The sequence below is a fragment of the Mustela nigripes genome, chromosome 14 (genome assembly GCF_022355385.1).
Source record: "Mustela nigripes isolate SB6536 chromosome 14, MUSNIG.SB6536, whole genome shotgun sequence".
Lineage (NCBI taxonomy): Eukaryota > Metazoa > Chordata > Mammalia > Carnivora > Mustelidae > Mustela > Mustela nigripes.
In genome coordinates, this window is record NC_081570.1 from 976,829 (window position 1) to 993,499 (window position 16,671).

Here is a 16,671-nt window from a genome sequence, read left to right on the forward strand (position 1 = left end):
GGGCGGCCGCGGCGGCTTCCAGCCGCACCCGGGGCTGCAGAAGACGCTGGAGCAGTTCCACCTGAGCTCCATGAGCTCGCTGGGCGGCCCGGCCGCCTTCTCGGCGCGCTGGGCGCAGGAGGCCTACAAGAAGGAGAGCGCCAAGGAGGCCAGCGCGGCTGCGGTGCCGGCGCCGGTGCCCGCGGCCGCCGAGCCGCCGCCCGTGCTGCACCTGCCGGCCATCCAGCCGCCGCCGCCGGTGCTCCCCGGGCCCTTCTTCATGCCGTCCGACCGCTCCACCGAGCGCTGCGAGACCGTGCTGGAGGGCGAGACCATCTCGTGCTTCGTGGTGGGCGGCGAGAAGCGCCTGTGCCTGCCGCAGATCCTCAACTCGGTGCTGCGCGACTTCTCGCTGCAGCAGATCAACTCGGTGTGCGACGAGCTGCACATCTATTGCTCGCGCTGCACGGCGGACCAGCTGGAGATCCTCAAAGTCATGGGCATCCTGCCCTTCTCGGCGCCCTCGTGCGGGCTCATCACCAAGACGGACGCCGAGCGCCTGTGCAACGCGCTGTTGTACGGCGGCGCCTACCCGCCGCCCTGCAAGAAGGAGCTGGCCGCCAGCCTGGCGCTGGGCCTGGAGCTCAGCGAGCGCAGCGTGCGCGTGTACCACGAGTGCTTCGGCAAGTGCAAGGGGCTGCTGGTGCCCGAGCTCTACAGCAGCCCCAGCGCCGCCTGCATCCAGTGCCTCGACTGCCGCCTCATGTACCCCCCGCACAAGTTCGTGGTGCACTCGCACAAGGCGCTGGAGAACCGGACCTGCCACTGGGGCTTCGACTCGGCCAACTGGCGGGCCTACATCCTGCTGAGCCAGGACTACACGGGCAAGGAGGAGCAGGCGCGCCTCGGCCGCTGCCTGGACGACGTGAAGGAGAAGTTTGACTACGGCAACAAGTACAAGCGGCGGGTGCCCCGGGTGAGTGTCCCTGCGGCTGTGGGCGTGGGGGGACACCGGGGCGCTGGGTCCCAGGGCCTGGAAGCTGGGGGGCCCTCCTGGGCCGGGGACTCGGTCTGTGCAACTCGGAGATTTTCGCAGCATTTGGGTTTATTTTGAAGAAATTCAGGGTAGCGTCGGCGTCCCCGTCGACGGTCGTGCGGGAAGGTCCTCCGGCTCGAGCCCGTGACGCGCCAGCGGGCTTGGCGCGGGGGGGCCTCGGTGGTCTGGGGGCCGGCTAGCGGGGCGGAGAAGCCTTCCCGAGGCCGCCGCCGCTGCCCTGGGGGGCTGCCGCGCTCTCGCGCTCTCGCTCCGAGTCCTGGGAAGTGGGATCCGGGCTGGGCCCAGGCTGCAGCCGCAGGCCTAGGCCTTCCTCGGGGGGCCGCGAGGGGCGTGCAGACCGAGGCCCCCCCGGCCCCCGCTCGCAGGCAGAGGGGTGCTTGCCGCTGGTCCTCAGCAGACAGAACTGGGCCGATGGGGCCTGTTTGCGCCTTGAAGTCTTGGGAGACGGAAACGAGGCCGGGTGTCCAGGCCGCGGTGGCGGGGGCCGCGGCTCGGCGGCTGCCGCTGGGTTTCCGCGGGCCTGCCTCGGTGGGAGTCCCAGCGTGTGGGCACTGCCGTGTGGGGGCCGGGGCCGCTTGGCCCCGGGCCTGAGGCCTGGTCAGCGGGCTCCTGGGGCCCTCACAGGAGTAGCTCCTGGCCTGCGGCTCGTTTTGGACACGCCCGTTTCCGTGTCCCCCTCTCTCTGAGACGCTGCGGGCCTGGGGGGGCCCCTGGCCCGGGCTCTGTCGCTTGCGGGGCGGAGGACCTGTGACCTGGCTGGGGAGCCGGCTGGGGAGCTCCCGGGCCGCTGGACGCCGAGAGCCCTCAGTGGCGGTCCTCGCCGCGTCTTCCTGGTGTCCTGCCCTCCCCCCGCGTTTGCGACTCCGCTTCGGAGCCCCCAGGCTTATTCGGTGGCACACATGGAATGCTGCATCGGCTCAGCTATTCTGAGGAGGCCTCATTAATTCAGCTACTGCATCAAACTTCTTTTTCTAAATCTGTGAATAGATGCTCCCGCCCGGTTTTCTCCGGGCGCCCCTCCAGCGGAGTGTCAGCGTCTCGGTGAGCAGAGAGGGGGCTGGGGATGGAGGGGCCTGTTGCCTGTGCTCGGAGGGGGCCGCCGTGGGCGCCTGCACAGGCCTCCCGCGGCGTTCCTGCCCGCGGTGCTCCTGCCCGCGGCGCTCCTGCCCGCGGCTCTGGCGCCGCCCGGGTGGCCGCCGGGACGCAGACTGTGGGGCAGGGTTGGGCCAGGCCGGGCAGGGGGTGGGGGGGGTCTGAGCAGGGGGTGCTGGCAGGAAAGGCCCAAGCGTTTGATTTCGGATGACTCGGTGACTGACGGGTGGCGGGATGGGCACCCTCCGTGAACCGCGGGCTTTTCCGTTTGGGGTGCCCGGACCTTCCGCGGCCACTGCGGCCTGGGGGGCCTCCGACAGCAGTTAGTGGCCGCGCCGGGGCAGGGGCCCTTGTCGGGCAGGCTGTGTCCGTGTCGGTGTCCGAGTCGGGGGGCGCGAGGGCTGTGTGGGGTGGTCTCCGGCTCCCAGGGGCTGGCCCTTTGTCACAGCCGCGGCCCTGGGCGCTGTGGTTCTGGGCGCGGCCATCCCCGGCTCAGGGAAGGCGCCAGGCCCGGGCCCTGCGTGGGGAGCCGTGGGACCGTGCCCGGCGGCCCCGGGAGCGGAGGCCAGTGCCGGTGTGTGCGCCGGCCTTCCCGGGAGCCGCTCGGGGCGGCCTTTCTTCTTCCGTGCTTTCCCTGATGCTGCCCTGGAGCTCCTTCGCGGAGGAAACAGGAATTTCCCCACGGATAGGAAGAGCGGCTTAGCCTGAGTGGGTGGGGTCCCCGGGCCACAGTGCCAGCCCGCTGTCCTCGAGCTGGTGGGCCGGACCGGGCTCCCGGCGCTGGGCTTCCTGGGGCGCTGGGGGGCTCTGCTGCTGGCTCTGCCACCCCGCGGACGCCCCGCTCGCCAGCTTCTCTGCTCGGCCTGTGTTCGGGGCTCTGCCTGCTGCCTTGGCTCTGTGACCACGCAGTTGGGAGTCATGGGGTGCGTCGTCCTCTTTAAATGTCCTGGCGCTGCCACGTGCTCGTCCGTGTGCGTGCCGAGGGCCCCGAGTCAGGCGGGTGGAGCTCAGGGTGGGAGGGACCCCCGGCTGCCCAGAGCCGACGTGCGCCGAGAGGAGCTGCTTGGGAAGACCCCTCCACCCCGTCGCCCCCCCCCCCCCCAAAGCCCTGTCCGTCTCTGATTGCGCCTTCTCCCCGCCTTTGACAGCTTATTTGTGGAATCGGTTTGGGAACGTTTTCAGTTGTTGGGTAGGTTAGTTTAATGGTTTTGACTCACCAAGGATGAGGACAGCAGGGAACAAAGAGTGTGCTGGAATTCTCTTTGTAGGGGACACGGTTCCCCTGGGGCCTTGGGTTCTGTGGAGGCCACGGGAGCTGGAGTGTGTTCCAGGCTGTGGGACTGAAGTGCCGCCCGGGGCTCCTGCCAGCTGGAGACTCGGTCAGTGCTCCACTGCCGCCGGGGCCGGGAGGGGCCTCTGGGGTGCCGGGGAGCCACCTCTGAGCCGCTTCCCCACTAGTTGCTGTCCTTGGTGTCCCGCAGTGGCCCAGTCCAGCTGTAGAACCCCATGGGGCTGCTCCGGGAGCCTCATCGTGCCTCTGCTGGCTGCATGACCTCGCGCCAGTGGCTTCAACTGTGTGTGTGTCCGTGTCCTCGTGTGTGAAGTGGGGACCCTAGTAAGCGGTGTGACGGCGGTGTCGATCTTCCTAGGGCGTGCAGGTGTCCGCTGTCAGGTTGGGGCGGGGATGCGTCATTTTGGTGCTGGGGGCCATGTGGCGAGGAGGTGGGGACGCGGAGACGTCTCCGCTCCTCTGCCCCCTTGTTCTGTCCCTGCCCCTCCGGCTTGATGCTCACGGTATTTGGGCTGAGTCAGGCCGGTGGCTGTCAGAGGCGGACATTGTTGGCCGCCGGCGTGGCTGCTGCGTGGGGCCTGGCTCCTTGCGGGGCCACCAGAGGCTTCCCCGTCTGGCCGACCGCAGGGCTGTGCTTGGGCTCCAGAAACGTGCTCCTTGGAACTGCTGTCCTGCGGGGTGTCCCGCTTCTCGGGTTGGAGAGTCTGGCCTGTGTGTGTTTCTCGAACCTCTGAGTTCTTGGAGGGGCTTGTCGCGTGGGTCGTTGTGCTCCAGGGCCCCTTGGTGGCGTGAGTGCCGGTGACTGGGTTTGTCTGAATTCCTCACATGGGAAGTCTTCTGTCACCTGAGACTTTACCCTGGTCACAGGGCGGTGTTTTCTGAAAGTAGAGGCCCGGCCAGCGGCGCTGGTGGCCTGGTGTCTCGTGGCCCTGTTGGAGAGTGACTGCAGCTTCTAAGTGCACCGGCCGGGAAGGGGGTTCCAGCCCGTGGACCCTCCCTAGCGAGGCGCGGTTCGCTCCTTTACGCTGGAGTTCTCTTGGGAAGGAGTGCCGTCAGGAACCTTCCTTCAGGCAGGAGCAGACTCTGACCGTGTGCATCATCTGGGACCCCCTCTTTCCTGGGGGGGCCGTGCTTTACCCTGATGCCGTCTGTTGTGTGGGCAGAGATTCAGAGGGTCAGTTGCCCCTTTGTCCCCTTGTTTTGCTGTAGGCTTTTGTGGGGTTCCGTGGTGGTCTTCTGCCTCCAGACGCTTGGCTGAGGATGTGGGGAACCATCTCAGCTGATGCTCCGAATTATCTCAGGGGTAACCCTGGATGGGCTTTGGCTCCTCCCCCCGCCCCTCCCCCCGCCAAGCACAAGGATGGGGTCTGCCAGTTGGTCTGGTCGCCTGCCCGGATGGAGGCCCCAGAGTGAAGGTTGGGAGTCGTCTCCCATGGGGGCCGTGGCAGCTTGAACGAGGCCTCTGCTTTCTCCCTGTGCCCCGCCGTGGGCTGTGTGAGAGTGGGGAGGGCCGGCCAGGTGCCTCGGCCTGTCTGGGTGTGCAGAGCCGTGTCTGGACGGTCCTCCAGGCGGGGGCTGCCTGTCCGTCTGTCTGCCTGCTCCTCTGTCGGCCACCCTGCTGTTTCCAGGACCCGTTTTTGGAGCTGGACCGGGTCCCTAGCCTCTGGAGTTTTCCCAGGGCGGCAGCTGGCCTGGGGCAGCAGGGTCATTGGGTGATCTTTGTCTGCTCCTGCTACCTCACCGGGGCCCCCAGGCAGCACGGAGCCTTGGGAGTAGGGTCACGGACTCTGGGCGTCTCGGTTTCTCAGCCTTCGGCAGCCGGTTTGTGCAATGTGTGTCTGAGATGTCGGGCCAGGGCAGACAGGCCGGGAGCAGGAGGAAGTCTGGGGGAGTGTGACCGAGCCCCGCCCCACACCCCTGGCTGCGGGGACCTGGGGGGGGAGGCGGTGCTTCCGGGGCAGCCCCAGCTGTCTGGCGGGCGGCGACCGCGGGCGGTGGCCGAGGCTGGCGGCCGGACTCTTTGTGGCCCGGAGAGTGTTCCACAAGCAGCAATAATGTGTCTCTTTCTAAGGATTGCGAAAGTCGGGAGGATTTCTCCACTGGAGGAATTATGCAAGTTTCAACTGAAATGTTTTTTAAAAGTTTCTTTGTTTTGAGTCAAAATATAGAGGCTGAATGATTTCCTTCAGGTCTGTGAGCGCGGCGGTGGGAGAAGGCCTCCATTCTAGGTCAGGCCCTCGCCCTCCGGGTTTGCTGTCTCCGAGGAAGAGGGGAAACCGGCGAGGGGGGCGGGGGCGAGGCATTGGGCCGCAGCCTGGGCGTGGCCTGGGGACCATGCCCATTGCTCCCCATTTTCTGTTTATCGAGCATCTCAGATGTGGGGGGCATATCAGAGTTGCTAAGAAGGGACAGGAAGTCGTTTCCTGGGGTGTGGGGCTGTGTGTGGCGGTGGCTCCGCCCCGCACGGCCTCGCTTGCTCCGAAGCAGGTTTCGGGTAGCGTTGGGTTATCCGAGGGGATGAAGAGGCGTGGGTGGCCCTTGGGGGGCTACGTACATGGTCCCCTGTTGCGTGTGCGAGCACAGCACGGTTCCCCACCCCGCCCCATGTCTCAGAGGCTGCTCACTCCCCTGGGACCAGGTGTGGCGTGTCCAGGCAGACTCAGGTCACGCCCGGGAAGCCTCTAGCCTGTCCCCAGGGCTGGCGGTGGGGTCAGCTGTAGCTCTTATGCTGTTCTTCATGGGTCGGGGACACGGTTCTAGAGGCCGGCCCGGACGCCCTCCTGCCTCTGCCGGCAGCATCGCTGGAGGCGCTCAGCGAGGTGGGGCGGTCTTGCCGGTCACAGAGCTTGGGAGCTGGTTTGGGGGGCGAGGGGAAGGCCCTCTACTTCCGGCACTCGCCGCGGCTCATCCCCTTCCTTACTGAGGGGGCCCGGGCTTGGGCGTGATGTGGACGAGAGGTGGTGGGCATGAGGGTGGCGCCGGGAGGAGGAGCGGAGTGGCCGGGGCGCCTGTGCGTGGGCTGCCGCTGGCCGGGGTGCCGTTCTCTGCAGCGTGGGGCCTGCGTGCTGCGCTGGCGTTTGCCAGACGTTCTTGTCCCTTTGGTGATCCTCGTGTCTTCCGTGCTGGTGAGCAGATGGGCTTCCAGAGGGGTCTTGGCAGGAGCCTGGGAAACGGGAGGTCGTCGTGTGTGCGGCGTTTCTGTTTTATCTGCGGTAACTGTTTGACTTAGAAGGAATCAAAGGGCGCGTCGACTTGGTGGTTTTCAGCTTTAGGTGGTGATTCAGGAAGTCTCGGCGCGCTCTGGGCCTCGCAGCCTGCTGTGGTCTGGCTGCCGGGCTTGGTTCTCCGGGCTGCCCTTGTTGCGGTGGGCCTGGGATCTGTGTGTTTGTGGTCGTGTTGTCAGCCTCATGGAGGGCGCAGGCTGGTCACCGCTGGGTCCCCAGAACGAATACTCCTTGAATGACTCACAGAGGCATGAAACCACTGGTTGTTGGGGGCTTTAGGGCAGCTCTGCTCTTAGCTGGAGAAGGCGAGGTGTAGGAACTCTCTCGGGCAGACTGATGTCCCCTGAGGTGCCACTTGTCCTGGTCGTGTGGCGTGGCTTGAAGAAGGTGGCTTGCTTAGACCTGTGGGGGGTGCTCGAAACCTTTATTTGAACCCAGATGCTCGGCTTCTGCTGTGGGACAGAGGTATTGTCAGCTCTGGAAGTGGACTGGCCTGGCCGTGGTGCCTGCCCCGATGTGGCTTCCGTCGGGATAGGAGCGGCCTACTTTGAAAAGAAACGTGTCTTGTTGAGAACAGGCTTCCCGTGGGACCCCCTGTGTTGCTTGGTGCGGAGGAACAGCGCTGTGGGGGGGGGGTGGCAGGAGGGCTGGCTGTAGGGCTGCTGTGTGGCTGCAGGGAAGCCCCAGCCAGGGGCTCCTCCTGTCCCGAGGGTGAGCTGGGTTGTGGGGGTCTAAGGGCGCAGGGTGCTGGTGGGGCTCCGGGGTGGCCCTTCTCCTCCTAGCTCTGCCCCTGAGGCCACATACAAGGTGGCAGGTGGGGTGGCAGTCACATGACGGCAGCTCAGCTGCGAATCCCAGCCCCTGGGGCTGAGCCCACAGGACAGGCCGATGGGAAGGAATGGGGCTGAGCCTGCTGGGAGCACATCAGGCATGGGGGTGTGGGTGGTGGCTGTGGCTTGGGGTCTTCTGATCAGTGTCAGGTAGCTCCTCTGTCCCACAGGAACTGCCTGCATCATCATAGGAACCGGTTGGTTGTGACTTCATGCCTGGGGACCTGCCCGGAGCCTAGGCCTGGTGGCATGTTCTCCTTTGCAGCCCGCTCTTCCCAGTGGGCTGTGCAGCGGGGGGGGGGAGGAGGGGAAGGTCTGTCCTGCTTCATGAGCAGGAAGGGACCCCAGTGCTGCCCCGGCCCCACATTCTGGGGGAAGCGCAGCCACGTCCATCACCAGCAGCCTGCAGGGACCCTGGCCCCAGCGAGGCTGGTGGGCTGCCTGGGTCTGAGGCTGGGGGTGTCTGGATGAGTCCCTGTGGTGGTGGGCCAGGTCTGCCTTCCCTTCGGAGCAGAGCCAGCTTCTCGTGCCCTGGCCACGTCTGTCTGCTGTCAGCTGAGTGTCTCTTTGTGATCCCAGCCCCACGGTGCCTGCCTGACTGGGAGGTGAGGCTTCTCGGGGCCAGTAGTGGGGGTAGGCTGGCGGGCACCAGGCCGTGCCCCCTTTCCCACCTCGAGGAAGCTCCGTTTTCACATCCGATCTTCTGTCTCTGCGTACTCAGACCTGGAGTTTGCCGTTGTCACTGCTGCTGCGTGTGGCGTCCGTGGGTCTCGTGGTATCCGTGGTGGTGCTCCCTCCTTGCATGGGGCCGTGGCGGTTTGGGCACCACTTGTGCTGTCTGCCCATCCCTGTGGACACATGCTTCTAATTGCCAGACGTTCTCTGTTCAGAGCCCCTCGGTGCTGCGTGGAAACCGTTGGGACCAGAAATGCCTGTTGCCTCTGCAGACCCGTGTGGTCCAGCCGTGGGGGGGCGTGCACGCTGGTCTGCCGCCTACTCGGGCTCTGCGCTAAGGGTCACACAGCAACCCCCGTTTGGAACACCCACGGCCTCTCATCTGCCTGGGCCTCATGGTGCCCAGTCCGGATCCCAAAGCCGCCCTGGCCAGCCGAGTTCCGTGTGTCGTGCTAAGCTCGGGGTCTGCCCTCCCCTGAGCCCCGGCGCTGGTTGGGCCCCTTGGCACAGGGAGCTGTATGTTTCTCGAATGGCAGGGCTGGCGCTTGGTGAGCACGTGGACGAACCAGGGAGGAAGGGGGCAGTCAGGAGTGCTGCTGGCGAAGCTGGGAACCAGCCCTCTCCCTGGAGGAAGGGACAGGTGCGCGCGTCCCACATGTGGTTCTGGAATCTGCCGGGCGTTCCCCTCTGGGGTGGGGGCGGTTGAGGCAGAAGCGCTGGGCAGCAGGGAGGTGCTGTCCTCAGCCCTGGCCGCAGTGAGCAGGTCTCCTCCTCTCCCCCTGGGTGGGGGGCCCTGGACCGCAGCAAGAGCAGGAGCTGCATCGGGAGCTGGCCCCGGGCTGGCTGGCCCCGTTGGGGTGGGTGACCCTTGCGGCTCGGGTGCAGTCTGGGCGGCCGCTCCCGGTGTGGCCGCGTGGCTGCGGTGGGTACTGCTGGCTCCGCCTTACCTGCTGCCTCCTGCTTCCTGGCGTTACAACTGTGTTGCCCAAACCATTAAAAAAATTGTGCTCCCAAGTTGAATGATATGCAAATGTAGTCAATTAAGCGAGGGGATTTTAATTAGCAGTTTAAGTTCATGTGTGAAGTGCCTTGCCTTAATTACTTGACAGTTTTGTTGTAAATTTGCTAAGTTTTTTTTGCAGAACTATCAAAACTGTGATTTTTTTTTTTTTTTAAACATTCTTGTGTGCAGTAAGTGTCGCCCAGCCTGCCTGACCTTCGTCGATTTTGTCTCAGTTTAGGGAGCTCTTGAAGCTGTAAGAACAAGGTCAGCCGCTGGGTTGCCTCGGTGCGGCTCGGTGAGTGACCGCGTGTCCCGTGTTTCCCAGTGTGTGGGGCCTGCTGTGGTCGCGGGCTGCTTACTCGGGTCCAGGAGCCCATGGCAACACCCAGGGCCGGGGCCCGGGCCTGGTCCTGGAACGGAGGTCAGGAAGGCTCCTGACCGAGGGGACCACAGAGGACCGGCTCTGCCCTGATGACCTGTGCCGTGATGGGCCTGGGTCCTGGGTCCTGGCGTGGCCACAGCGTACACCCCGGGTCCTGGCATGGGCCACAGTGCACACCCCGGTTGGTCTCTGACGCCTGCTGAAGGCCCCGGGGAGTTCCGAACTTTGGAGCTTCTTCCTGGCCGTGCGGTGGGGAGCTTCCCTCCTGCATCACCCTCGCCCCTGATCTTCCAAGCCAGAGCGTGGCGTGCACCTTGTGGGCTCAGCCAGGGCCGGCCCCGTGTTCCTTGGCTGCGGCTGGGTGGGGAGTCCGCGCACGTGTCCCTTGGTTGTGTTGGGATCTCCTCCTGTCTGTGGGAGAACTTGCTTCACACCCCCGTCAGTGCTGTTGAGATGGTCTCGGGTTACGGAGGGGTCCTCTGTGGTGTTCAGTGAACCCCTAGATTTCCCTGCCTGCTTGGGCTTGATGTCTCTTGTGCACAGAGGCCTTCTATTTCGTCTCTTTAAACATTCACGCGTGAACTGTGATTCCTTTGGTAGATCTCTTTTCTCAGTCTCTGTGACAAACGCTGGGTCTCCGTTCCCTCTGTGATCCATGGGGGCTGAGGATGACAGCAGGGACCTCGCCAGGCTGACGCACAGCACGGCCTGCTGTCGCTGTGGCCCCCGCACCTCAGCCCGTGTGGCCCCGTTGGCAGGTGTGGGGGCCAGAGGGCCGGGCGAGGCGGGGGGCGGAAGCTCGGGGGCGGCGCCGGCGCCCTTGCCGTCGTTGCTGGAGCGCAGCCGGCTGTGCGGAGCAGAAGCGCAGAGGAATGACCCGGACCCTCCCTGCGTCGCCTGGCCTCGGCGGCAGGAGTTCCTGTCCACCCCCCCGCCCCGACTCGGGGCCAGTGGGGAGCGCGTTTCTTGCCCCGGCATCAGGACGTGTCTGCAGATGAAGGAAAAGGTGCTGTTATGCTCGGAACTCGCCAGCTGACGCTGAAATCGCGAGACTGGTTGGCACCAGCCCGCGCGCCAGCCCAGCGCTTCGCGGCGTCTCGGTTGCTGGTTCCTTCCGACTGCTCCCTGCCCGCGTGTGCGGCGGGCTGTCATTCTCTCCTAAAGCGAATCCCAGCATCTTACTTCACAGTTTGGCATTTCAGTATCTGACATACCCCTTGTTGCAGAAGGCCGTGACCCCGGTGCCAGCGGGGGACTGAGGTCACGCGAACGCCCGCCCGCGTCCGGCTCCCGGCTGTCTCCGTCCGAGTTGGCTCTTCCTTGGTTGCTCCACACGACCCAGGGCCACCTTGCCTATGGGTGACGCGCCTTCTGTGCACGCACGCCTGCGTGTGTGCACTTGGCCTCGCGCCTGTCCAGTGGGCGGTTCAAAGTCCTCGTGCCGTGGAGGGTTCTGGAAGTAACACCTGGGGTGCTGTGCGTGGCTCCAGGTGACACTTTGGGGAGTGTCCTGCCTCTGATGCTTCCCAGAAGCCTTGTGCAGCCCCAGGGCGAGCAAGGAGGGCAGGTGCCTGCTGGCCGTCGGCCACTTTGTTCCCGCCCCCGGCCAGGGGGAACCCTGCACTGTGCCTGAGTTTCCCCGGGGATGTCCTCCCCTGGGTCCTCCCACGTCTGGACCTGTGTCCCCGCGTAGCTGGAACGGCCCCATCAGTCACGCTCCTCTCTCAGCTCACCTGGTGCTCTTGTCACTCCCGTGGGCCGCCTCGTGGCTCTGTGGCCGGTCCCGATTCTGGTGTTGGTGGCCTTCTGGCTTCCCACTTGGGTGGCCGTGGATAACAGCTGCAGCTGGTTGTTGGCCCGCGTGTGTGCGCGTGTCTGGAGCAGGGGCTCGGGGCGAGAGGACCGAGTCGGGCGCCTGAATCCCACGGAACGGTTTCCTGACGTGGCTCCGCCGGCGGGCCAGCCCCTGCAGGGAGGGCAGGTCCTCTGTCCCGTGGTGGCTCTCGGGACAGAGTGAGAGCGTGGTCCGCCCTCACTCTGAGTGCATCTCCGTGGGCACGCGGGAGGTCAGGTGGTGGCGGGTTTCTTCTAGGAGGCTCGGCGGATCGAAGAGGGCACGCACAGCGTCCGCACGACTGTCTCTTCCGCCTCGTAACCCTGCCGGGGTGGCGCCGGTATGTGGTCTGACGGTTTCCCTGCTCCGGCACTGGGAAGGTGGAGGGCCTTTTCCGGGGTTCTTTTTAAAGATTTTTATTTGTTTGACAGAGAGAGACCGCGAGAGAAGGAGCACAAGCAGAGGGAGCGGGGGAGGGAGAAGCAGGCTCCCCACCCAGCAGGGAGCCCGATGCGGGGCTCGATCCCGACACCCTGGGATCGTGACCTGAGCTGGAGGCAGACGATCAACACACTGAGCCCCCCAGGGGCCCCTCAAGAGTTCTTGATTTTACCTGTTACCGAATTCTTTCTCGCACACGCCCACAGAGTTGAGCAGGTGCTCATTTTCCTAACCCTCACGACCTTCGGTTACTGTCACTCCGGGTGTCTTTCTCTGTTTGTTTGGAAGGTGAACATCTCATTGTTTAACTTTTTTCTAGTGGCTTTGGCTGTTGTGTGATTTTTAGAATTTCTGTAATCTGCCTTATGTATTTGTGTTATTAAGGTTAAGAAGTCTATATCACAAAACTTGCTATCTTAGCCATTGTTTTTCAAGTAAGCTCTGCACCCAACATGGGGCTTGAACTTACAACCCGGTTAAGAGTCGCGCGCTCCACCGAGCAAACCAGCCAGACGCCCCTCTTGACCGTTTCTAAGTGCACGGTTCAGGGACGTGAGGACGTCCACATTGTCATATGTCATGTTGCGTGTCACGTTTCCATCCGTTTCTAGGATTTTCCATCTTCCCAACCGAGAGTCTGTTCCTGCGAAACACTCGCGCCCCCTCCCCTGCCCCCAGCCGTCCCCCTTCTCCTTTCTCTCCCGGAACGTGACTTCTGTAGGGACCTCCAGTGAGTGGCGTCCTGTAGGGTTTGTGCTCCTGCTTCTGGTGTGTCTCTGCAAAGTGCGTCCACGTTGGACGCGGCCCCGGCACATCGTCCTTCGTGAGGCCGAACCGTCTGTTTCTCGCTCCGACGGGGCGGAGCACGGCGGTTGCTTCCGTGTTTTCCGTGGTTTCGCTCTGAATGACAGCGCAGCCTTGAGCGCAGGCTTGCGGACGCGCTTCTGAGCCCCGCTTCCCGCCCCGGGGCGTAGACCCTGCGGAGAAGCCACTGCTGCTTCCTGGAGCTGCTTCCCTCCTTCGAGGAGCCGGAGCCGCCGGCCTGTTTTCCGCGGCGGCGGCGCCCTCTTCCGCTCGCGCCCACCGTGCCCGAGGGTCTCAGTTTCCGCACGTCCTTGCTGAGGACACTCATGAGGGTATTTTCAGTGTCTTCGAGAAGGGAGCCGTCCTGGTGAGCGTCAGGTGGCCTCTGCCGGTCCTGCTGTTGGGCGTTTCCCAGACCCCGAGTGCTGGTGCGTGTCTTGTATGCTGTCGGCCACACGGATGTTGTTTTGGGGGAAATGTCTGTTCAGGTCCTTTGTCCTGTTTCGAGTCGGGCTATTTCGTTGGCCTGGAGGAGCCGTGTCTGTGTTCTCCGCCTTAGGCCCGTCACGCTGTGGCGAGTGGCGCGCGGTGTCCTGTCCGCTGCCCGTAGTGGGCTCGGCCAGCCCTCTGTTCGTGCGGCTGAGGCAGGGCCATCTCTGGGCTGGGGACACATCTTTTCTTAAGTGGGTTCTCCACACCCAGCATGGAGCCCAGTGAGGGGCCTGAGATCCAGCCCTGAGCTGAGACCGAGAGTCGGATGCTCACCCAGGCGCCCCTAGAGACCTCCCCTTCTTTGCAGGAGAGCCTGGTGCCACGGGAGCTCTGGTGCACCTGGACAGGGGCTCATGCCCAGTGCAGAGGTGGCCATGGCCTGTCGGGGTGAGGGGCTGTGTCATTGGGGGAGCAAGTCTCATGGTGGGAGCACGTGTCCTTTTGTTATGGAGCATCTACTGTGTGCCTGGCCTGTGCCCAGCCGGGAGAGGGAACCTGCTTAGGGCCGCAGGGTCAGGCTGGTGGGCTGGCGGCCCCACTGCTCACTGGGCTGAGAGCTACCTTTGCCTTCTGCAGAGGCCTGCACGAGAGCCGTGGCCTGTGCGCGTGTTTGCCTGGACAGGGCCAAGCTTGGGACAGAAGGCTGGGCCGTGGCCTGGGGATGGGAGAGGGTGGCGAGGGGCTGCAGGCTCTGAGGGCGGCTGGGCTGGCTTGGCGCACGCTTTTCCTCCCGTCCCCCTTCTCCTCCTGCTTCTTCCTCTTTCTCTTCTTTCGTTTATTTTTACAGAGAGCCCATGTGCACTCACGAGTTGGGAGAAGGGCCGGGCGAGAGGGAGGGAGGGAGAGAATCTGACGCAGACTCCGTGCTGAGCAGAGAGCCCGATGCGGGGCTCGATCCCAGGACCCTGAGATCGTGACCTGAGCCGAAGGTAGCGGCTTAACCCACTGAGCCACCCAGGCGTCCCGCATATCTGGAGAAATTCTTGAAGACAGAAATGGATTCACTGGGACGCCTGGGTGGCTCATTCGGTGGAGTGTCTGCCTTTGGCTCAGGTCACCATTTCAGGTTCCTGGGATGGAGCCCAGTTTCTGCTCCTTGCTCAGCGGGGAGCCTGCTTCTCCCTCTCCCTCTGCAGTTCTCCTGCCTGTGCACGCGCTCTGTCTCTGTCTCTCAAATAAATAATTGAAATCTTTAAAAAAAAAAAGGAACGGATTCACTGAAAGTGATGCTTCTTAACAAAGATCTGCCTTTCTTTTAGTCTCCTCACCAGGTGTGGGTGGCATAAGGGACTCAGTGTGAGGGGACAACAGCTTGGGGACAGCTGAGAGCCCGATGGCCTAACCCTGACTTGGCCCAGCGAGCAGGAGGGAAGGACCGCGGGGCTGCCCTTGGGCGGCAGGATGAAGAGAGGTGGGCACCTGAGTGCGCAGGGCGGGCTTGGGGAGTGTGGCGGCTCCGTGGCCAACGCTGTGGCCGGGCTCTGTGGCCAAGTCCACTGCAGCTTCAGAAAAGTCGGCGGCTTGGAAGCACGTGCCCGGGACCGTCAGCTGCTTTGCTTGCTCTCTCCGCCTGGGAACGTCCTTTCCCGTGAGGCTGGCAGTCGTCTGCGCGGCTCACGGCCCTCTTGTGCGGACGTTGAGGGCCAGGCCTATTCTGGGCCATGGTTTGCGTTAGTTTGCTTCTGTTGGTTCCAGGAGGCTGGGGGTGACGGGTGGCCTGGGAGACACTGGTCCTTCACGTGGGCCACATGCCACTGTGTTCTGGCCCCTCGTGGGGAGGCGAGTGTGTGTACGTGACCAAGGCTGTGAGGCTGAAGGGGTGGCCGTGGCCCTTCTCCCAAGCCCCAGAAGGCCTGGCCCACTGCTTCTTAGGGTGTTGGCCTGGAGGTCCTGGGGTGGCTCCAGGGGCCTGGGGGTTGTCCAGGCTAGACACGTGGGGCCTCCACTGCCCGTGTCCCCATCCCTGGGGCTGCGCTCACTGAGCCAGTGACTCAGCTGCCAGCAGCCATTCCTGTTACTTGGTTCCCAGATGGCCCGTGTTGGCCTCCTGCGTCGGGAGCAGGCGAGGAGCTGAGAGACCTGATGGTCCTGGTCCAGGTGACAGCTCTGTCCCTGTGTTAAGGAGGGTAGGGCACTGTGGGAGGGGGAGGATCCTTGATGTTTGGTTTGCAACATCCCCCCGCCCCCCGAGGGCTGGTCAGAAGGAAAGCCTGGCTGTGACGTCCGTGGGGAGGGGCGGCCCTTCGTGTTCGGGGAAAGGAAAGCGGGAGTTGGAGGTCTCTCGGAGGCCCCCGGGGGCAGGCTGCTGTCCCGGGGGCTGATGTCTACCTCCCTGCCTCCTCACCTCCCTTTCTCTGCAAGCAGGAGTCGTTGGAGCTTTTTGGTATTTTTGGACAAGTAGGAGTTTCTAGAAGTTCGGAGAGAGACAGAGAGCCTGGGCCCGGGTCTTGTCCTCACTCTGGTCACACCACCTCTCTGGGCCTCAGCTTACCCTCTTGTAGTGGGTGATGAAGGTGCCGTGCTACGAAGTTCTGCACCTTCCGGTTCTTCCCAGAGCCAGGGCGGCTGGCAGGAGGCAGCCGGGCCGGTCGGAGGGACAGCAGCAGGTGCTGTGGGCAGACAGCACGGGGCGTGCCAGGGGCGGGGGCTCCCCGGGCCCATGTCCTGGGGCCCGTGCGGCCCGTTGTCGGTGACCCCCTGCAGGCTGTGCTCCCCCCTGGACTTCCACAGTGTGGTGTCCCCTGTGAGACAGGTGATAGAGTGTCTGACCTGGGTCTCTGTGTGATTGAGTCCACACGGTCCCTGATTCACCCGCTGGGACGCCGGGAGCCATTCCTGTCTTCGAAGCTGTCCAGGCTGAGGACATCCCAGGCTCCTGGGCTCGGTGCGATTGAGGGTGGCGGCACACGGGAGCAGTGCCTGGGGGTGGGCTCGTACCGGGTTTGATCTTCGGACGACTCCTGGCTGGAGGGAGGGCCAGAGGTCTGTTTCAGAGCGAGGCTGGTAGGAGGTGTCTTCCTTCCTTTCTTCCAAAGGTTTTACTTCTTTGTCGGAGAGCCAGAGCGTGAGCAGGGGTAGGGGCAGAGGGAGAAGCAGACTCCCCGCTGAGCAGGGAGCCTGACTTGGGGCTCGATCCCAGGACCCAAGACCATAACCTGAGCCGAAGCCAGATGCTTCACCGACTGAGCCACCCCAGGCACCCCAGGATGTGTTTTCCAGTGGGGTGGCCTGTTTTAATTCTTCAAACAGGGCTTTTGGTAATTCAGTCAGCAGTGGTGACTTCATCCACAGCCATGATCTGAACCAGGTAAAATTGACCCCAGAGTGATTTTTATTTTCTTAAATGGGCTCCATGCCCCACGCAGGACTTGAACTCATGTCCCAAGATCGAGAATCACGTGCTCTACTGACTTGCGCCAGCCGGTGCCCCCGACCCCAGAGTAGTTTTTTTTTTTAAGATTTTATTTATTTGACAGAGAGAGATCACAAGTAGACAGAGGCAGGCAGAGAGAGAGGAGGAAGCAGGCTCCCCGCTGAGCAGAGAGCCCGATGCGGGGCTCGATCCCA

General features: G+C 63.9%; 1 protein-coding gene across 1 annotated transcript in view; it reads left to right on the forward strand.

Annotated features, from left to right (window-relative positions):
- Position 1: 1 nt before the first annotated feature.
- The window catches only part of SKI (SKI proto-oncogene), a gene marked incomplete at its 5' end in the record, with an annotated part of 63,771 nt that continues 47,101 nt past the window's right edge, over positions 2-16,671 (forward strand). Inside the window, one exon of the mRNA XM_059376266.1 lies at positions 2-955. Within this exon, the coding sequence (XP_059232249.1) occupies positions 2-955 (954 nt within the window). The remainder of the gene's footprint in view (positions 956-16,671) is intronic.